The sequence below is a fragment of the Elephantulus edwardii genome, unplaced genomic scaffold, assembly GCF_000299155.1.
Source record: "Elephantulus edwardii isolate Elephantulus edwardi_28Jun2011 unplaced genomic scaffold, EleEdw1.0 scaffold00102, whole genome shotgun sequence".
In the NCBI taxonomy this organism is placed as follows: domain Eukaryota; kingdom Metazoa; phylum Chordata; class Mammalia; order Macroscelidea; family Macroscelididae; genus Elephantulus; species Elephantulus edwardii.
Window position 1 is genome coordinate 11,716,280 of NW_006399852.1, and position 22,990 is coordinate 11,739,269.

Below are 22,990 nucleotides of genomic sequence, written 5' to 3' on the forward strand. Positions count from 1 at the left end.
AAAAAAAAAAAAAAAAGAAGTTCTTCTTGCAATCCTCAAGGCACCAAATCCACCAGGGAGAAGGATGGACAATCTCCTCTGAAGTGATTAACTGCCTCTAAAAACCTGTGGGAGGGTCAGTTATGGGTTGGTTTTGACGCAGTGGTACTCAAGAAACATGACAACAACAATCAAGATTAGAGTCAGTGATGTTGTAAATTCTAGGAAGAATTTGTCTATCAAATGAAGATAAACCAGCTTAATCTTAGACCTCTATGAAACTTATGAAAGAGATGAGAGTTTAAGATGTAAGCAGTGGGTCTCATCCTTTTTTGTTTTTAAGAACATTTTTAATTATGCCATTTTTCCCCTTTGAGTTTACTGAGTGATACACGTCACTGTTGCTGTTGTTGGGTGCCCTTGGGTCAAGTCCACCTTACAGCTACTCTATGAACAACAGATCAGAAGAAGCCTGCTTATCGTGTTCTATTTTCAATATCTCTATAATGAGAAACACACTTGAGCCCAATGCTGCAGTCATCCACTGTTTCAATCTACCTGGTTAGGGTCTTCCTCACTTTCACTGACCCTCCACTTTTTCGCAGCGTGATGTCTCCTAGAATAGTCTCTCCTAGCAGCGAGGATACATGGCACCTCCTCAAATAACCCATCCAATAAAGACATGCTCTCACCTTCAAGAGATGTTTTGGTAGAACCTGTGCTCTGTCCAGGATTTTTTTTTTTTTTTGTCCAGGATTTTAATTCATATTAACACTTGATGACTGGGAGTCTCATCAGTTTGCCTCATTCAATAGGCACATACTCATCATGTCTTTCCTAGGTGACCTTTATAAAAGAGCTCACTCACAGCAGGTGCTTCTTCAGAAATGAGACCATCTTGACTGATGTGTTCCACTCCCCCCCACCACCCCTCCCACCAGTCATCCGGGCAAACAAATGCTGCCTCACAAACCGCTGACCAGGTGTGCAGTCCAGCACTGGGTCACAACTTCCAAGCATTTGATTAAAATGTATTTTCTGCTTGGTGCCATTTCTTCTTTCTGTTTTTCTTTTCAGCTAAAGAGTCCAATTTACATAAACATTTATTAAATTTTTGAAATCATCAGTTTGTGAAATAAGTACAGATGGCTTAGAAGTAAAAAACAAACAGTTCCACCTAACAAAAAACAAGCAGAGAAAGAGAGATACACATATATACAAAAATGGTCAGTGGAATGAATTTTTCTGGGTCACTTCTTTTTGTCATTCATTTAATTCTATTAATGGTGACAAGCCAATTATATCAATGTCTCCTGGAAGGCTGTTATTAAAAGCAAAATCTAATCTATGTATAACAAATATATTAAAATAATAAATAATATTTTAAAATAAAATAACAGCTTTAGTTTTCATTGTTACAGTGGAAGAAAGTTGCCAGGCAAATATGTAAACTGGAATTTTGATTGTGGGAAGAGGTTAATGAGGAGTGAGATGAAAGTAATGGAAAATCTGTCCTGGAAAAAAGTTCACAACAGTAAAGAAATGCTGTTATCCCACAGGGAGAGAGTAATGGAGAAGGGACTAAAACAACTCTTGAATACTAGGGGAGAAAGCTGTAAGTCTAATTAATATCTACACAAGTTACTGCCACCGAGTCCATATCAACCTCCAGTGGGTTCCTGAAGCTGTAAATCCTAATGCGAGAAGACAACGGTGGGTCTGAACTTCCTCCACCTTTTGGTCAGCAACACAACAAACTCTGGACTACACCACCAGAGCTCCTAATACCCTGAGGTGTAAAACGAAATATTCCTTTCCTGCACACCAGGAAACGCAAACTTTACAAAGCAGCTTTGTTTTAGAGAGGTATTATTTACTTATCGCTACTCTGTTGTTAGGTACAGTCATGCCACCACTGACTCAGGGCAACCCTATAAAGAACGGGTCTTCCTTTCCTTTGCGAACCATTTATTTTTCCAAGCATGATGCTCTTCTCCAAGTACTGGCTCTTCCTCTTAACAAACCCAAAGGAAGGGACACGGTCCCACTATTTTCCCTGTAAGGAGCACTGTGGTTGCACTTCTTGCAAAATGGATTTGTTTGTTCTTTTAGTTATCCCTGACATACTCAATATTCTTCACCAACACCATAATTCACGATGTAGCGAGTATAATTCTCATAGTTCTTGGGTATCATGCTTCCTTTTTACCAGTTTCTAAAACTATTAGCACTATCTTTTCTTCATTACGGGAGGTTATATATTATTGATGTATAATTTACTTAGAAAAATACAGAGGGTTCAGAGATACAATTAAATGTTTTTTTGGTAAATATACACCTGTGTAACTCTAACTCAATCAAGATTTGGAACATTCATCCACAGATTATATACTCTATCTATCTCCTCCCAGTCATTCATTACCTGAAGGCAACTACTAATCTGGTTTCTAACAATTTAGCTTCTTTTATATATCACAACATTTTCTATAAATAGAATGGTACTATATCCAATGACACCACAGAAGCAAGACCTACTGATTTTCATCCAAAGAGAGCTATTGATGGAGAAACCAATGGGGCAGTTCTCCTCTGTATTAGAGTCGCCATGAATTACAATTCACTCAACACCATTTAGTATTTCATCCCTTACTCTACTAAATATGATTTCGAGATCCTCATTTTAATGAACATTTGAAAAATAAATGTAGGGTTACATATACTGTTCTGTGTGGGAGAAGGACAGACAGTCTTCTCTTGTGATTTACTGTCTCTGAAAACCTGCTGGAGAGTCAGCTATGGGTCGGTTCCAACTCGATGGTACACAACAACAACAACAATACTATTTTAGGGAATTCTGGCAGCTTAGTAAGAAGAAACTGGGCTGTCATCCCAATGGTATAAGGTTCGAATCCACCAGCTGTTCTGTAGGAGAAGGATGGGCAATTTCCTCTCGTGTGATTAACTGTCTCTGAAAATCCGCTCAAGGGTCAGCTATGGGTTGGTTCCAACTTGATGGCACACAACAACAGATACTATTTTATTAATTACCCACAGAATAATTAATCAAATTCTCTATTGTTGGATACTTAGGTTGTTTTAAAATTTAATCCTGACTCGATGGCACTTAAGAACAACTGTTTCTGTAATGAAAATCCCTGTGTTTCAATTGTTTGCTATCGATAAGCTCCTAGTGATGTGAAATTAACTAGCTTTTCAAAACTGTTCTACAACTCAGATAGATAGGTAGGTAGATAGATAAAAAGACAGGCAGATATTTACAGAAAGAAGTAAATCACTCTCTCAGTATCCTTTTCTTTTCAAACTGAAATATTAATGAGTTATACCATACATATCTATCAAATAAATACAAACTGAAGTCCAATCTCAATCTAGCAGCAGCTGTGCTTTGCAGCCAGAAAAACAGAGCTCAAGCACTTTGTGTGACCACGTCTATCCACCCTACACTAGATTGTCAGAACCAGAAGCTAATGGAACAAGGACAGAGTTCTGCTCACGTGCATTAACTGGATACTACTGCACAGAGAGCTCAGGAGGAACAAAGACTAAGAAATATATTGAGAAAACATTTCAGATTGTAAGGGGACAATTTATTCCCGTTGGCATTTTAACTCACATTGTTGTTGTTTACCATCAAGTTGGAACCAACCCATAGCTGACCCTCCAGTGCGTTTTCAGAGGTAGTCAATCTCACAGGAAGAGACTGCCCATCCTTCTCATGTCAGTAATTAATTAAATGAAACTAAAATCCACTGTCTCAAATCCTCACATTAGATACGATGTATGTAAAAAAACATTCCCAAAGCCGTAACATGTTCAGTTCAAGTGTAAATAAAATCCAACACAGGTTTAACTTCTTTAAGTCTATAAAGGTACAGTTGGTTTTGTTCCTCAGATTATTTAAGATTCATTTTTATTTTCAACCTGAAACAGTTCCAAATGCATTCTCTATCTTAATGCCTGACTATGATTACTAAAACTTAAAGTACTTGCAAACCACTGGAGTCTTTTGAAATGCCAAAAAGTTCTCCTTCAATTAAAAGGAAAATGAAATTGCCTAGTTTGGCTATAAGGTTTCAAATTAAGTTTTCACTTCTAACTGATTAAAAAAAATGTTTCATTACTATATCCTGACTTAAAAGGGGGGAGGGAATCTCCTGTTTTAACAAAGCCCAATAAACTATGCACATACACAAACACAGACAGAGCTCACTCATTCGCTGTAAGCTGGAACTGATTCATAGGTGACCCTCCACTGGGTTGCTGAGGTCTTAATGCACACAGATCATCTCTCTCCTGTGGAACCACTGGTGGATTAAATCCTACAGAGAGCCACTGATTTTTCATTAGCAGCACAAAAATCAATGGGCTCACTCACCAGAACTCACTCATATCTACATACAGACTATAAGTTGTTGTTATGTGCTGTCAAATTGCCTGTGACTCATAGTGACATTATGTACAAGAGCTCTGAAGCCTGCCCTATCCTGAGCCAGTCTCACTGACTTCAACACACCTACCCCCACTGCCCCATTACTGTATCAATCCATCTCATCAAGGATCTTCCTTTTCTGCACCGTTCCTCCATCCTTTCAAGAATCATGTCCTTCTTCAAGGACTGGTCCTTCCTAGCCACATGTCTAAAGGTTGTAAGACGGAGCTTTAAAAAATCTTAGCCTCCAAGGAGAAACTTGGTTTCACCCTCTCCAAGACAAACCTACTGATTTTCTTGGTGGTTCATGGTATGTTCAAGACTCTTCTCCAGCATCACAACCACAAGGTCTTGATTCTTCTTTTGTTGTCCTTAATCACTGTCTAGAAATACATACGTGTGTGTGTGTGTGTGTGTGTGTGTTCCATCTGGGAAACAAGTTTGAGGCTTTAAACACTAATGAGTGAAGATCAGATGAGCTGTAGGAGGATATCAAGAATATCATCCAGGAAGAATGCAAAAGGTCATTACAAAGACAGAGGAAGAAAAAGAGACCAAGATGGATGTCAGAAGAAACTCTGAATATTGCACTAGAGTGCTGAGAAAGTCAAAGCGAAGGGAAGAAATCAAGTTATTAAGGAGCTGAACAGAAGATCTCCAAGGGCAGCATGGGAACATGAAGTAAAGTATTATAATGAAATGTTCAAAGATTTGGAGTCAGAATATCAAAGGGGTTGAACTCACTCAGCATTTCCTAAGCTGAAGGAACTGAAGAACAAAGTCAATCCTCAAGTTGCAATATTTAGGGAAGCTTTGAGCAGAATATTAAATGATACAGGAAGGATTAAAAGAAGATGGAAAGAGTCTACAGAGTCACTGTACCAAAAAGAATTGGCTGACACAGAAGAATTTCATGAGATAACATATGAGCAAAAGCCTGTGGTGAGGAAGGAAGAATTTCAAACTGCTCTGAAAGAACTGGCAAAAAAACAAGGCCCCATGAATTGATGGCATACTGACTGAAGTATTTCAACACACAGACGCTACCCTGAATGTGCTCACCAAGCTTTGCCATGACATCTGGAGGGCTACCAACTGGGCAACTGACTGGAAGAGATCTTATTTGTTCCCATTCCTAAGAAAGGTGACCTGAAAGAGTGTGGAAATTATCAAACAATATCACTGATATCACATGCAAGCATGATTCTGCTTAAGATTATTCAGAAATGACTGGAACAGTACATCAACAGAGAACTGGCAGAAGTGCAGGGTGGGTTTAGAAGAGGTCATGTTAGTAGGGATATTATAGCTAATGTTAGATGTATTTGGCTGAAAGCAAGGAGTAGCAGAAAAATGTCTCTATGTTTCACTGACGATGTATGTGGATCACAATAAACTGTGGCTGACTCTGAGAAGAATGGGAATCCCAGAACACTAGATTGTGTTTATATAAAACCTATACTTGGACCAGGAGGCAGTCATCAGAATAGAACAAAGGAACACTGCATGGTTCAAAATTGGGAAGGGTATATGCCATGGATGTGTCCTATCCCCATACCTTTTCAACCTTTCCTCTCTATGAGGAGAAATGTAGCATCAAGTTTGGAGGAAGATTCATCAACAATCTACATTATGCAGATGACACAGCACTGCTTGCTGAAACTGAGGAGGACCTGAAGTGCTTGTGGCAGAAGATCAAGGACTTCAGTCTTCAATATGGATTGAAATTTAACATCAAGAAAACAAAGATTCTCACCACTGGGCCAACTGGCAGCATCATGATGGATGGTGAAGAGACTGAGATTGTTAACAGCTTTAGTTTGCTTGGCTCCACAGTAAACATTCTTGCTACTGGCAGCCAGGAAATTAAAAGACAAATTGTATTGGGAAAGTCTGCCGTCAGAGATCTCAATGAAGTACTGAAGAGCAAGGATGTCAGTCTGGAGACTAAGGTGAGCTGGATTCAGGCCATGGTCTTCGCAATTACTTGCTATGCATTAGAAAGCTGGACATTGACTAGGGATGACAGAATGAGAACTGATGCCTTTGAGCTGTGGTGCTGGAGAAGAGTATTGAATATACATGGACTATTAAGAGAATGAATAGAATAGGTTTAACCTGGAGAGGGTTAAACCAGACTGCTCCTTGAAAGCAAGAATTCTGAAGCTCCATCTGACATACGATGGACATGCTGCAAGAAGGACCAGTCCTTGGAGAGGGACATCATTCTTGGGAAGATGGACGGACAGCGCAGGAGAGGAAGACCCTCGATTAGATGGATTGATTCAGTGGCAAGGGTAACAGGAATAGGTGTGTCAGAGACAATAAGACAATAAGATTGGCCCAGGATAGAGCAGTGTTTAGGGTTGTTGTACATAGGTTCTCTATGAGTCACAGGCGACTTGAAGGCACATAACAACAATAACAACCATGTTTCCCACTACTATACATTTAAACTTAATTGGCCCCAAATCCACGCTTGAAGGTACTTTCAAATATAATTACAATGATGATAAAAATTATTTTAATGTAAGCGACTCGACGGCACATAACAACAACAACATAACCAGAACATACAGTAGTCAGAGAATGCAGGCCTTTCACTCAGTTCTATTATTGTAGAGATAGTTAGATAACTTGCTTTCAGAATATTTCAACATAGGATGTAAAACTGATGTTTTCAAGACGAAAGAAGGCACTAAAGAGGAAGGTCCTCAAAAAGAAGAACTGACACTGTGGACTTGCAGCAGTGGACGCAACAGTAGGCCGAAATCCAGCAAAGATTAGGAGAACAGTGCAGGATCGGACAGCATCTTTGTTTGGAGAGGAGAGGGGAGGGAGGGGAGGAGAGCGGAGAAGAGGAGAAAATGAAAAGAAAAAGAAATTTAAACCCTGAAACTCACTGGTCTCAATTCGGCACTGACTCATCATGTCTGAGGGTATAAACCGTATGGGAGGATCCTGCCCATTTTCCTTCTGCAGAAATTGAGCAGCTGCTGGTAGATCTGAACTGCCACAGAGGAACAACCTTGGTGTTTTCATCACAGTTTCTTAATTCCTTACATGCTATGGCATCAAGCTCATTTTCTTGTACATGTGGGGAAAAAACACCAAAACCCAACCCAAACAAACCCACACCAAAACCACTGCTATCAAGACAATACAGACTCACAGTATCCCTCCGTCGGCTTTCTGCAGCTATAGATCTTTATGGGAGAAGACGGCCCATCTTTCTCTTATAGAGAAGCTGGTGGATTTAAAACCACTGATGTTTTAATTAGTGGTAGAACACCTAACACCTAACTACTCCACCAGGAGTCACTTAGGGACATTATTTTGTTACCTGGGCTGACATAAAAGGTTTTCCCTTTATGAAACCAAACATACAATGCAATCCTGTTTATAGTGTTGTTTTTGTTGTTGTTAGGTGCCGTCCAGCTGAATACAACTCACAGTGACCCTATGAACAGCGGATCTGAATCCTCTCCTGTCCTGTGCTATCTTCACACTTCCTAATACACTAGAGTCCTTCATGGTTGTCGCCGTATCAATCCATCTGGTTGAGGGTCTTCCTCCTCTTTGCTGACCCCCCCCACTTCCCAGCATCATGTCCTTCTCCAAGGAATAGACCCTCCTAGCAACATGCCTGAAGTATGTGAGGCAAAGCCTCATCATCCCTGCCTCCGCTCTGGCTGCACCTTCTCCAAAACATATTTGTCGTTCTGGCAGTCCATAAATCAGTGCTCTTCTCCAACACCACAACTCAAAGACATCAACTGTTCTTCTGTCATCTCTATTCATTGTCCAGCTCTCAGATACATATCAAGTGATTGGAAAGACCATGGCCTCAATCAGACGCATCTTAGTTCTCAAACTGACATTAATAATCTGGAGAGGTCCCTAACTGCGGACTTTCCCAGTGCAATGCATCTCCTTATTTTCTGACTGCTGGGACCAAGAATGTTAATAATGGATCCAAGAAAGAAGAAGCTGTTGATACATTCAATCTTTTTTCCATCTATCATGATGCTGCCTACCAGTCCAATGGTAAGAATCTTTGTTTTCTTTACACTAAAATGCAATTCTGTTCTGCATATAGGTTGAAAAGGTATGGAGATAGGATGCACCTTTTCAACCTATATGCAGAACAGATTATCCGGGAGGCTGGGCTGTATGAGGAGAAATGTTGGGTCAAGATTGGTGGACGATTTATCAACAATCTGCGTTACGCGGATGACATAACCCTGCTTGCTGAAACTGAGGAGGACCTGAAGCGCCTGCTGCAGAGTGTCAAGGACTGCAGCCTACAATATGGATTGAGGCTCAATGTCAAGAAGACAAAGATTCTCACCACTGGACCAATTGGCAGCATCAGGATGGATGGTGAAGAGATTGAGATTGTACACAGCTTTAGTTTGCCTGGCTCCATAGTCAACAGTCTTGGCACCAGCAGCCAGGAAATTAAAAGGCTCATTGCCATGGGAAAGTCTGCTGTTAGGGACCTCTCCAAAGTGCTGAAGAGCAATAGTGTCTCTCTGGAGACTAAGGTGCGTCTGATACAGGCCATGGTCTTCACAATCACCTGTTAGGCATCAGAGAGTTGGACAATGACCAAGGAGGATAGAAGGAGAATTGATACCCTTGAGCTGTGGTGCTGGAGAAGAGTATTGAGAATACCATGGACTGCTAGGAAAACAAACAGATTTGTCCTGGAGAGGGTTAAACCGGGTGGCTCCTTGGAGGCAAGGATTCTGAGGCTCCGTCTAACTTACTTTGGACATGTTGTGAGGAGAGACCGGTCCTTAGAGAGGGACATCATGCTTGGGAGGGGGGAGGGACGGCGCAGGAGAGGAAGGCCCTCTATGAGGTGGATTGATTCAGTGACTGGGATAATTGGGATGGGAGTGTCAGAGACAGTGCGATTGGCACAGGACAGAGCAGAGTTTAGGGCTGTTGTACATAGGGCGGCTATGAGTCGCAGGCGACTCGACGGCACATAACAACAACAACAACAACAAAATGCAATTCAAATTGAAGGCTGCATTCCTTGATCCTCTGCAACAGTATCTCAAGTCCTCCACACTTTCAGCATCTTGCCACTAGGATTTTCCTGACTGCTATTTTCATGATTCCTAGTGTGTATGCATTGGACGAACCAAAAGACTCATAATGTAAATTCATCAGCAGTTCCCATAGGCTAAAGAGAGGCAGTCTTCTCAGATTTCAGCCTCAAAAATCCAATGAACGGTCCTTCTGAGTCAGAATTGACTTGACAGCAGTGCTTTCAATTTTTATTTTGGTTTCCTGGCAGTTACTTGAAGATCTGAAAAGAGCCTACCCAGGCTGTGGTAGTGTACATGTAAGCACACTGGTACTCGTGAGCACACAGGTGCATGTGAATAACTGGCAGCAGGACTGGGCTCTAATTGAGAATACTTAACCAAGGAACCCTGGTGGTTTAGTGGCAAAGAGTTACACTGTTAACCCAAAAGAACACAATTCTAATCGACCAACTGCTCCACAGGAGAAAGATGTGCAATCTCCTATTGGACAATTAACTAACTTTGAATAAAGGGTGAACTAGGAGTTGGCTCCAACTCGGAAGACCAGATAGAGTCATCCTGCTATGGGAAATCCAAAGTATCACCTGGGAAACTTGGAAAGCAAGTGAATTCATTCACTCTGCATTTACTGAACACCTCTCTTCTGCGGTGGCGCAGCCAGTAGCATCATGTTTGTAAATGTGATTATACAAAATAGGTGACCTTGGAGGACATTACACTGAATGAAATATCTCAGTCACAAAAGGACAAATATTACAAAATGCCACTGTTAAAAAACAGGACTGACATGGGGGTTGGGGATAAACTCAGAAAAGAGGGGATAAATGATGAACACTGCATTGTAATTGATGATGGAAATAACTGTTTAAAAGAAATACATGATTAGGCATCGTCTGCATGTCAGAATTCCAGAATAAGAACTCAGGTTTAATGAGAATGGCTCAGGACAGGGCAAGTTTCAGGGCTGCTGTACAAAGGGTTGCTAAGGGTTGTAGGAGACTCAACAACACATAACAACAACAAAAGCAAAGTGGACTGAGGATGGGAAGGGAGAAAAATGAGCATCAGTGAATGATTTTTTTAAGAGAAAAGCGAACTGAGGTGGGGGCATAGGGAGGAAAATGTGCAACAATGAATGAATGGAAATCCAAGTTTCCTGTAACCTTTCATTAAAATCCCAATAAAAAAATGGCTGTCAACTTAATGGCAGAAAATTATTTAAAATTCAGAGAGAATATTTTTAATAAAAAGACACAGATCTCTCTGTTGTGTGCACACATAGATTAAATATGGAAGGATGACAGACGAACAGTAATAAAAGTCAACCTCATCACTAATCAAACACCAACTGAAGCATCGGGGCTCACTAAGCTGGAAGGAAGTTGTCCTAGGTTAGTTTAGCCAAGGCTTAGAGAGAAGAAGCACAAAATTTACTGTTTATTGAAATAGTAATCTACATAAATATTGTAACAAAAATGTGTGGTCATGACTTTCCTATCAGTAGTATTTTATCATGCTAAAGAGAGACAATTTTAAATTAATAATGACAAGAAAAGGCTAATATTGACCTTTAGTAAGCTGGCTAAGAGACAGCTTACGTGCGGTCAGATTAAGAGGATTGAGGCAAAGGCGAATTCACATTTCCTCAATGTTACAGTATAAATCACGGAGTTTATCCTTTAAAGGGTACTAAGTCCAAGCTAAATTATTCCTGACGGCTGCATTTTTCTCTCTCACAGTAGCACAGTGTGACCATTAAAATGAGTGTAGGGTCAAAAACTCATTCCTTACTTTAAAAATCTATTCAGTGACCCAGCAAAAAGATCAGGTTGCTCACTAAGGCATCTCTACAAAGGGAGGTGAGGAGGGAAACGAGGAGAAAGAATAAAAGAAATGAAGTGTTTAAAGCAATGATTTATGTTCCCATTCAGAGTATTTTCTTATTTCTAGTTCTATATTTATTTAAACAATAGATGGGGGGAAATGGAAATTGACAACAACTTTATCTTACTTTAAAACTGGTACCAGCAGTCAAGAGATCTGGAGACATACAGCATTGGACAAGTCTGTTGTCAAGGATCTCTCCAAATTACTCATGGGCAATGATGTCACTCTGAAGACTAAGGTGTATCTGATTCAAGTCATGGTCTTTTCAGTCACTTGCTATGCATCTGGGAGCTAGACAATGAATAAGGATGACAGAAGAATAACTGATGTCTTTGAGTTGTGGTTTTATAGAAGAGTACTGAATATCTCAGGAACTGCCAAAAGAACAAACATGTCTTAGAAAATGTAGAGCCAGCCAGAATGCTCCTTGGAGGCAAAGATGGCAATGCTTCGCCTCATATTCTTTGGGTATATTGCCAGAGAAGCTATGCCTTGGAAAGGAAATTCATGCTTGGAGAGGTGGAGCGTCAGCCAACGAGAGGAAGATCATCAACTAGATGAACTGACACAATGATCAGCAATGAGCTCATGTGTGTCAGAGATGAGAGGGATGGCCAGGGTCGTTCAGATCTGTTCTCACAGGGTAGCTATGACTCATGCTCGACTTAAAGGCACCTAACAACTATAATCTAATCTAAAATTACAACCAGGTACAGAAACTTGTAAAAAGATTCCTCTGTTGAGGAATTTGTGAACAATATGAACATTAGCACATTCTTGTAGCTGTGCCCAGGCTGATAATAGTGATTAATATAATTTTATAATTAAAGGGAAGAAAATATCCTGATTTTTTTTAATGGGCTCAAAAGATCAGTCAACTTGCTTACAGAATCTAGCACGTAACCTCCAGAGTGGACACTTTTTTATCTACACCAGCAGGACTGAGTTTGGGACAGAATGCCTCAGAGGGAGGCATCTCTTTTTTTACTTATAGTAGTTGATTTACTGTTAGATGGGCCTTGGCTAAAAACAGAGAGTACCAGAGTAATGTCTATCTCTGTTTCACTGACTATGCAAAGACTTTTTACTGTATGGATTACAACAAACTGTGGCTGACTCTGAGAAGAATGGGAATCCCAAAATATTTGCTTGTGCTTACGTGAAACTTACATTTGGACCAGGAGGAAGTCATCAGAACCAAGCAAGGAGATACTGCATGGTTCAAAATCAGAAAGGGTGTACACCAGGGATGTATTCTGTCTCCATACCTTTTTAATCTATATGCAGAACTGATCATCCGGGATGCTGGGCTGTATGAGGAGGAAAATGGCATCAGGACCAGAGGAAGATTCATCTGTACAGTGAATCTGTAGTTGACCTGCACTGTGTGGACGACACAACCCTGCATGTTCAAACTGAGGAGGACCTGAAGCGCTTGCTGCAGCCTTCAATATAGATTGAGGCTCAACATCAAGAAAGCAAAGATTCTCACCACTGGGCCAATTGGCACCATTATGATAGATAGTGAAGAGATTAAGACTGTTAACAGCTTTAGTTTGCTTGGCTCCACGGTCAACACTCGTGGAACCGGCAGCTAGGAAATCAATAGACAACTGCATAGAGAAAGTTGGGTGTCAGAGACCTCTCCAGAGTAGTGAAGAGCAATGACGTGCCTGATCCAGGTCATAGTAATTGCAATTGCTTGCTATGCATCAGAGAACTGAACAATGATTACAGATGATAGAGAATTGATGACTTTCTGCTGTGATGTTGGAGAAGAGTACTGAATGCATTGCCAGGAAAACAGACAGATTCATCCTAGAAAGGGTGAAGCCAGCCTGCTCCTTGGAGGCAACAATTCTGAGGCTTCACCTGACATACTTTGGGTATGTTACAAGGAGGGATTGGTTCCTGGAAAGGGACATCATGTATGGAAGGGTGAAGGGACAGGGAAAGAGAGGGAGACCATCAAAGAGGTGGTTTCTACAGTGACTAGGATAGTGGGGGTAGGTAGAGCAGGTTTCAGGGCTGTTGCACACAGGGTGGCTCTGAGTCACAAGTGACTCAATGGCACAAAACAACCATAGCTGATTTACTGGAGAAAATTTTACAATTAAAAAAAATAATGGGTTTTTTAAACCATAAATTTCTAAAGATAATTAACAGTAGCTTGACTCAAATATTTCAACACAAAATGCATCAAAATTCAAACTATGTTTTCTGAGAGAAGACCTCATTCAAAATGCTAATTAGTTGTAAATATTTTTAATGAATTTTGAACAATCAAGATAATTAGTCTTATTCACAGAAACAGAACTCCATCAATTTGCTAAATTCATTCTCTGGAAGATTTCATTTTAACAGGGGGGGAAAGGACAATATTATTCAGTTAATCTAAATCAGTAACTGGCACCCCCAAGTCGTGGTAAATGATACTGGTTTTCTGGAGGGCTTTTTCTCCCTTCATGTTGTTTGAGTGTTTGTCTTAGTTCAACAGAGGGGAAACAATGTTTCTTTATAACATGAGGACATTACACACATTTTGAGGATTAATATATTTCCTCATCTGCCCCACTGGCTCTCTTTCCCTGTTACTCAATCCTCTATTATAATGCATTTACTCTTTAAATCTGAAGTAAGGGTTTAGTATTTTTTTTCTTTCTTTATATCATCTTTGGTTCTTATTCATCATGTTATTTTCCACATTTCTTAATTTTTATCTTTATGTTGTAATTACAGCAATAATGGTACTAAAAACATGTATTGAACTTTGTGAAGTTACAAAGAAATTCCTTGAGGAATTAGTAATTTGAAAGTACAGGACAATCATTTTATTTGTCAATATCTCTCAGAGATGGCATTTACTTACAGCTGTCTAGATTCTTGAACATCTACCTTATCTAAGAAAACTCTTATTCCATCTCTCACTCACTGCTCTCAAGCCAACTACAATTCACAGCGACCCCCCCACTGGGTTTCTGAGTTTGCAAATCTTAACAGGAGGAGATTTCTCATCTTTCTACAAATGTTCCATCTCAAGCCACCAGAGCTCCCCATATAAAAAGTATCCATTAAAATCAAAAGGAATTATACACAGAAAAGTACTTAAGGTAAGATCATCAGAAGTACATGTGTATTTTTAAAAGTAAATTTTCAACACACAAACATTCCATGTCTAAGCTGCAGATTATGGAGGTCTTTAAAGCTTATATTATGAACTCTTCCTCAATATTAAATGTCCTTATTCATGCCCTAATTTCTTGTGATGGGGACCCTGACAGGCAGATGGTGTTATGTTTTGCCAGCTACTTCCTTTAACCTGCTTGACAGTGTGATTAGGTCAACTGCAACTCATGACAGTCTCATATGCCAGAGAACTGTGCTTTATGTGGTTGATGTTTTGGGACATAATGCAGCAAGACTTTCTTCTGCGGTGAACTTGCAACCTCTCAGGCAGCCACTGCAACTCACAGGGACTCTAACCAATTACTAAGTCTCTCAGAACTCAGAACTCAATTGCTGATACAATTCTCCAGCTATTTAGAGTAACTGTCAGCACTTTTAAATGATCACTGTAAAGACCACTCTGGCTGCATCTTCTCCACGATGTATCTGTTAGGTTTTCTGGCAGTCCGTGCAATATTCAGTACTCTTTTTCCAACAGTACAACTCAAAGGCATCAATTCTCTATCATTCTTATTCACTGTCCAGCTCTCAACAGCATAGCATGTGACTGAAAAGACCATGGTCTGAATAAAATTCACCTTAGTCCTCAAACTAACCTCACTCCATAACTTTGGCTTCTCGAATAATTTGCTCAGCATCCAGATGGAACAAGTATGGTGAAAGGATACAACCCTGATTACACTTTTTAAAATTTTAAACCAAGTGGTGTTCCTTTGTTCTATTCACACAACAGCACCTCGGTGTAGGTATAAGTTTCAAATAAGTGCAATTAAGAGATGGATGGTGAAGACACTGAGATTGTAAACAGCTTTAGTTTGCTTAGCTCCATACTCTTGGCACCAGCAGCCAGGAAATTAAAAGATGTATTGCATTGAGAAAGTCTGCTGTCAGAGACCTCGCCAGAGAACTGAAGAGCAATGATGTCAGTCTGGAGACTAAGGTGCACCTTATACAGGACATGGTCTTTGCAATTACTTGCTATGCATCAGAGGGCAGGACAATGACCAGGAGAAGAACTGATGCCTTTGAGCTGTGGTGTTGGAGAAGAGTATTGAATATATCACGGACTGCTAAGAGAACGAACAGGTTTGTCCTAGAGAGGGTGAAACCATGCTGCTCCTTGGAGGCAAGGATTTGAAAGCTTTGTCTGACATACTTTTGCCATGTTGCGAGGAGGAACCAGTCCTTGGAGAGGGACATCATGCTTGGGAGGGGTGGAGGGACAGTACAGGAGAGGAAGACACACGATGAGACGGATTGATTCAGTGACTGGGGTAAAGGTGGTAGGAGTGTCAAAGACAGTAAGATTGGCAGAGGATAGAGCAGAGTTTAGGACGGTTGTCCATAGGTTCGCCATGAGTCACAGGCAACTCGACGACAATACATAACAACAACAACAATTAAGTGATCTAGAATTCTCATCCTTCTCAACGTTAGCCATAATTTGATATGTTACACACAGTCAAAAGTCTTTTTATAGTCAATAAAGCATAACTAAACATAATTCTGGTATTCTCTGCTTTCACCCATGATCCAGCTAACATTAGCAATAATATCCCTCATATCATGGCCTCTTCGAAATCTAGCTTGAACTTCTGGCAGCTCTCTGTATATTGTTCTAGCCATATTTTGAATGATCTTCGAAGTATATTATGTGCATGTGACATTAACGATATAAATATTAATTTCCTTTTTGGTTGGATTACCTTTCTTGGAAATGGAACTAAGAAAGATCTCTTCCAGTTGGTCAGCCAGGTAGCTGTCCTAATTTCCTGGCTTAGTCTGGTGAGCTCTCCAAGGATGATTCCTGGGGCCTCACTTTTGTACCTTCAGTGCAGCTTGAACATCTTTCTTCATTACCATTGGCTCTTGAAATATTTCAGCTTTGGCCACTTATTTTTGGCACAGTGATTATATATATTCCTTCCCTATTATTTGGATGCTTCCTGGATCATTCAAGATTTTGCCCATAGTATTTCTTAAGTCCTACAACTCAAGTATTGCTGTTGTATAACCATACTGTGTTGATCATAACAAAGTATGACTAACACTGGGGGAAGGGACTCACAGAACAATAAATTGTGCTCATGTGAAACCTATACCTAGACCAAGAAGCTGCTCTGTCAACAGAACAAGGGAACACTAGATGGTTTAAAATGAAGAAAGGCTTACATCAGGTCATATAAAAAGTATTTATCACAATATGGTGACTAATGGGTTCACTAATACGAAATTTATAGTAGTATAATTTTATTATAATGATTATTATTTATGACCAATATCAATCTAGAAGTACTGAGTATTGAAAAGGTGCCATGTCAGCTTTGACAAAGTATATAATTGGATCTGACTTTCCATGGAAAAGTGAGATTTGTGGGAAGTAGAACCCAGAGACCCAGTTTCTGGTCAATAATCCTTTTGAAGTCTTGGGAAGGAATGAGTAGATCTTCAAGGAGGAACTCATCAATAACTCAAACTTACAGTTTTTTATAATAACCAGAGTTCTGTGTTGTTGTTGTTGTTGTTAGGGGCCATCGAGTTGAGTACAACCATAGTGACCATATGAATGACAGATCTGAACTCTGTCCTGTCTAGTGTCATCCTCTTACTTCCTGACACATTAGAGTCCATTGCAGCAGTCACCATGTCAATCTGGTGGAGGGTCTTCATCTCTTGTCAATCCTCTACCTTTCTGAGTACTATGTCCTTCTTCAAGAAATAGGCCCATCAAATTATGTGGCTACACCCTCTCCAAGACATACTTGTTTGCTTTTTCACAGTCCATGGAATCTGTTACACTCTTCTCTACCACCACCACACAAAGGCATCAATTCTTCTTCATCTTTATTTATTGTCAAGCTCTCAGATGCCTAGCAAGTGATCAGAAAGAGCATGGCCTGAATTAGATGCATCATAGTCCTCAAAGTGACATCATTATCTTTCATAATTTGAAGAAGTCACTAACTGCAGACCTTCCCAGTGCAATGTTATCTCCTGATTTCCTGACTACTGTACCAAGAGTGTTAACTGTGGATCCAAGTAAGATGAAGTTGTTGACAGTTTCAATCTTTTCTCCATCTATCACAATTATGCCTATCTATCCAATGGTAAGAATCTTTGTTTTCTTGATATTGAAGGCCATATTTTTTTGATCTATTGCCACAAGTGCTTCAAGTCCTCCCTCCTTTCAATAAGGAAAGTTGTGTCATATACATAATGCAGTCTCCCTCTGACCCTGATGCCACATTCCTTTTTTTCTTCTTATTTTTTTTCAATTTAAATAGGTATTTGTTAGATCAGAGAAGTAAAGGTTGACGTCTTGTAACAGATATTCAATTATGATTGTGTTTCCCTAGAATTTAAGACCTAGAAATATACGGGAAAGAAGATACTTGGAATTAAAATGAAACTTAATTCCTTTTCATAGAGTCCAGGTTCTTGATAATATGCTCAGCATACAGACTGATTAGGTATAGAGAGAGCATACAACCCTGATGTGTCCCCTTCTTAATTTTAAACCATAAGGTTGCTATGAGTTGCAGGCAACTCTACAGCACCTAACTACAACAATAATGTTCCCTTGCTCTGTTCGCACAATATTCTCCTGATCTAGGTATAGATTTTACATGAGCACAATTAAATGCTCTGGGATTCCATTTTTCTCAATGTATCTTGGCTAAGAGCAGAGAGTACCAGAGGAATGTCTGTGTTTCATTGACTATGAAAAGGCGTTTGACTGTGTGGACACAATAGGCTGTGGCTGACTCTTAGAAAAATGGGATGGATTTTATTTCATATCATGCAAAGGTCTATTAAGAAAACTGAAAAGACACTCCAAAGAAACCTTACAATTTCCCACTTGTTGTCTGTTCAATTGTTGTGTAAGCCTGTCTAATCTGAAATCTAAATGGAAAGACAGCCCTTTCACTGCAATCTGTGGTCAGTAATCGGAAACACCTTAAACTTGATTGAAAAAATATAGAACACAACATTACATGTAAAATAACTTTATACAACAGAACCTCATTTTTCTCTTTTTTCTGGAAATGTACTGATATAAAACATTGTATTAAAAGATCTAAAATCTTTCTAAAACAATTCTTTTTCCATGCATTTGAAAGACTTCTGTTCAATTATAAAAAATACATGCTACGAATGTCTATTTAACACATATATGTATATGGTAGCATAACTGACACCAGACAGTAACTGCTCAGTACACAATTTGCAATGGTTCCCTCACCCCAAGGCTCTGAGGAAAAATAAGACCCCGAGAACTGTATCCACATAGACGTACAAGTCAAGAATATTCTGTAACATACTTGAGGCTGATTACACTGTACCATATTTATGGTTGATTTAGAGAGCACCTAACATCAACCTGACTATGATAAAAATTAGCAAAGAACAAAAATCACAAAAACTATTCTGCTCATTCATTTGCCATTGAGAACTCTGCTGTGCTCTGGGCTCACAAAGTACTCAGCACAGGCCAGACTGTATTCTCAGAAACATTTCCCCTTTGATAGCTGTTGATGATTTATCATATATATCAGAAAACACTGGGCTTTGAAATAATCTGCTGATATCATTGATTTTCAGCAGACAAGGGGGCCTCCTCCCTCAGTGCTCATAACTAAGACTATCTGTGTGGAAACAGGCTGCTGGTTGCCTAGGAATTCACTGGCTCTCACTAGCCTGTTTCCCACTCTTCTTGAAGCCATAACCCTCTCTCTGCTTGAGGTATCATTATTCATCTCCGGCGTCCTGAAGTGGCATGACACACGCGGAGAAAACGTTATTCCAAACACCTTTTAGAGATTATTATCAAACAGAAAAAGATGCAGAGTGAAGTAACTAATAGAAAAGTATAATATCCACACACTTCTTTTGCTTCATAGACCCTTTCTTAAATGTGTGTGGGGAGTTTTGTTGTTGCTTTTTTTTTTAAATGTTATTTTCCACTCAAAATACTATAGTAATACATGCTTATGGTAACAAGGTAAATAATTCTGAGGTATATAAAGTTCCATCATCTTCTTCTGTCTCCAAACCCATGCCTCTTATGCAGTTCATTATCAGAGCCTATATGACTCCATATTTTAATAATACACATAACCAGTCTTATACAAACATATATAAAAATACTATACTCCAGCCTCACTGTACAACTTATTCTAAAAGTGATTACACAGTTTTAGAATTTGCTTTGAATTTGGTTTTGGTATTTTTGCTTTTGAGTTTCCCCAAATTATTAGTGATCTAGTATATATGTGTGTGTATATACATGTAATTTATTGGTTATATATACACAACAAAAGATACCATTTCAATAATATCTATATGCACAGTTTAGTGATATTGATAATCTGATTCTTTCTTACTAGCCTTTTCCTGATGAATCTTCTTATTACGTTACAGTTGCGTTGCTAATTAAAATCAGCAGCTTGAATCCAACAGTTGCTCCGAAGGAGAAAGAGTAGCAGTTCCTAATCCCTAGGTTGTTGCCATTGTTGGGCGCTATGGTGTCGATGTCATGTATGGAGTAGAACTGTCCCATAGGGTTTTCTTGGGTGCAATTTGACAGAAGTTCACCACTGAGTCTTTTTACCACGAAGTCACTGGGTAGTTCAACCCCCTGTAAGCAGTCACGCTCTTTGGAAGAACCCAATCAGAGTGTTTCCAGCGTCTGTAGATGAACGCCGAGATGGATCCCCCAGTAAAGAAGGTAAGCGTGAACATACCTGGAGCTAATGCCTTATCTATAATAAACACAACTGCTTAGGAAGTTCCTGTTAAGCCCAAACTCCAACTCACTGAGACTCCTAGCATCCTTCCATGGGCTTTCTGAGGCTAGATCCTGCCCATATAGACTGCCCATATTTCTCCTGAGGAACGGCTGAAGGATGTGAACTGCTAGAGACATGCAGATTTAGGGTTACCAGTGCAACTTGCTATGGATTATGCTACATGGGCTTTCCTGGTAGAGACTGGAAATTTTCAAAAGATGCTTTGATCCTGCAGGATGATACTGTGGGATGGGGACAGAGACCGATGCTGGCCAAAAATAGAAGTAGACTCTTTGAGGGTGTTAAAAATTGTGAAATTTAAAAAAAAAAAAATTGTGAAATTTTTCGCTACAGATTAGTCGGTAAACAAGCAGTAATAAACCGGAGTTCACTTTGCTTATCTGGTAATCCTAACTGTATGCAGAGCCCATGTTTCTTTCTTTCCCAGTCTCTTTACAAGTTGATTTTCACTTTAAGCAATGACTCAGTATCAGAACTTTCTACTGAAATTGAAACAAAGGCACCAAAAATTCCCTCAAAGATCAGTTTTGTTTGAAACCACTAAATAAAGAGCCAAGGATTTTCCTAAGCATCTGAAAACTCTTCAAATACTTAGTGACTTGAGAAGGAAAAAAAAAGTACTGACAAATTAAATACCAACAATGTGTTAACCAACAAAATGCCATCTTAGCAGAAAATGTATTTAGATTCTTATTTCAAAGCAGAAATTACAAGAATATAGTAATATTACAAATGAGGAATATAAAACATCTTGATTAAATCCCACATAAAAAACACATAGCAACATGGTCAGTTATTTTCTTAATTGACATTTTATTTTTATTCTAACAAAAAAACCCCAACAATAAAGTAAATCAATTCAATAGTAAAACAGAACAGACTTAAGAGAAATGATGGTTTATGTGCAACAAAACCAAGCAGTGAAAAATAATTTACTTTTAAATATTATTTACATTTCTTTTTTTGCTATAATTTTTTTAATAATTTTAATGAACATTTACAGAGAATTTGGATTTCCATTCATTCATTGCTGCACTTCTCTACCCGCCCAGCCCTCTCACCCCACCCCCCCAGTTTGCTCCTCTCTTTCAAAACTAAATATTTACATTTCTTAGGTATTAACTGGTCTATTCATATAATTGCCAATTTATAGAATGTTTAGTTTTAAAAACATCTAAAAGGCTCTTCTTTCAAAAACTCAGAAAAAAATGTAATTATAAGAATTAGGTATCTTGATTCCATAAAAACATGGTATTTTTAAGTTGTTGTTGATTGCTATCAAGTCATGTATGACTTATAGCAACCCTATGAACAAAAGACCTGAGGCCTTTCTATAACTACCGTCGTTTCTCCAAGTTCAGAGTTTCCAGAGGCATGCTGTTTAGGAAGTGGAGGCCACTTGTAACTGTACAGTCTAAAAGCTTAGTTTTATGTTACTGTACTATATTGTAATAAGCTAATAAAATAAAGATGAACTTAAAAAACAAAGGCAATTTAAAAAATAATCTCATTGTCATCAAGTGGGAACCAATTCACAGCTGACCTTCCAGTGTTTCTGAGGCTATTAGACTGCCCGTCTTTCTCCAGTGGAGATTTTGTATGTAACTTCATAAATCTGTAATCATTTGTAAATAACTATATCATCTAAACTTAATGAAAAGATAACTCACCAGAAGAAATAGCCAGCACTAGTCCATGTTATCATATCAATCAATACTAGCTAGATCAATACATACTATAAAAAGAATGGAATAATGTTTAAGAGTCTCATTCTCTACCAACTGATCTAGCCAAGTAACAAAATGATGTTTAAAGAAATATATTCACTGGAAGTTAAACCAGTGATCATAGTAATACTGACAAAAACACTCAGACACCACTGGGAGGTAACCAGACAGAAAACACTGGTAAGCGCAGAAGTAGAGTCAGATCACCAAGAAGTGAAGGTATCTTACACAGCAGCACCCTGACACTGAAGGCGCTGCATCATTACCAAACGTAGGGTCTGGATGAGTCTGTCTTACCTGAACGAGGTGCACATACGACGCTTACAGAAAGTATGAAGAGAAGAGGACCCGGCTTCCATTTCCAGTAGCTCCACATTCGACCTGCGTGAAACATCCTGCAGAAGAAGAAAGTAAAACTCAGGGCACAAGCAACTGGTGACGCATCATGACTTTAGGTGCAAAAGTGTAAATCCCCCCCACCCCAGACTAAAAGGCCAGACAAATAGAAACCTCCTTCACTCTTACTTCCAAGTAAATAAATTTAAAAGGTGCTAACAAACTAATCACTTCCTTGAGGTTAATTAACCCATTGTTACAAAGTTGACCCTAACTCATGTGTTACCGGACAGCCCTAAGGGCCCAAGGATTTTGTTGGCTGTTATCTTTATGGAAGCAGATCACATTTTCCCCAAGATACTGCCTGGTTCAAGCTACCAGTGCTTTAGTTTGTTCCCAGCTGTTACCAACTCAATTCTGACTCATGGCAGCTCAGAGTGGTCAAGTGTAAGCTGTTCTCATCAACCAGGCTCTTTAAGCTAATTGGCAAAAGGTTCATCAAACAGTACCAGGTACAGTGAAGCCTGAGAAAGCCAGAAGTGTGTAAGTCAG

General features: G+C 39.3%; 1 protein-coding gene across 2 annotated transcripts in view; it reads right to left on the reverse strand.

Moving 5' to 3' along the window:
* GPR126 (G protein-coupled receptor 126) overlaps nucleotides 1-22,496 on the reverse strand; it is a 187,460-nt gene extending 164,964 nt beyond the window's left edge. For both annotated transcript variants that reach the window (XM_006891668.1, XM_006891667.1), the window contains exon 1: nucleotides 22,400-22,496. In XM_006891668.1, the coding sequence (XP_006891730.1) occupies nucleotides 22,400-22,496 (97 nt within the window). The remainder of the gene's footprint in view (nucleotides 1-22,399) is intronic.
* Nucleotides 22,497-22,990: the final 494 nt, after the last annotated feature.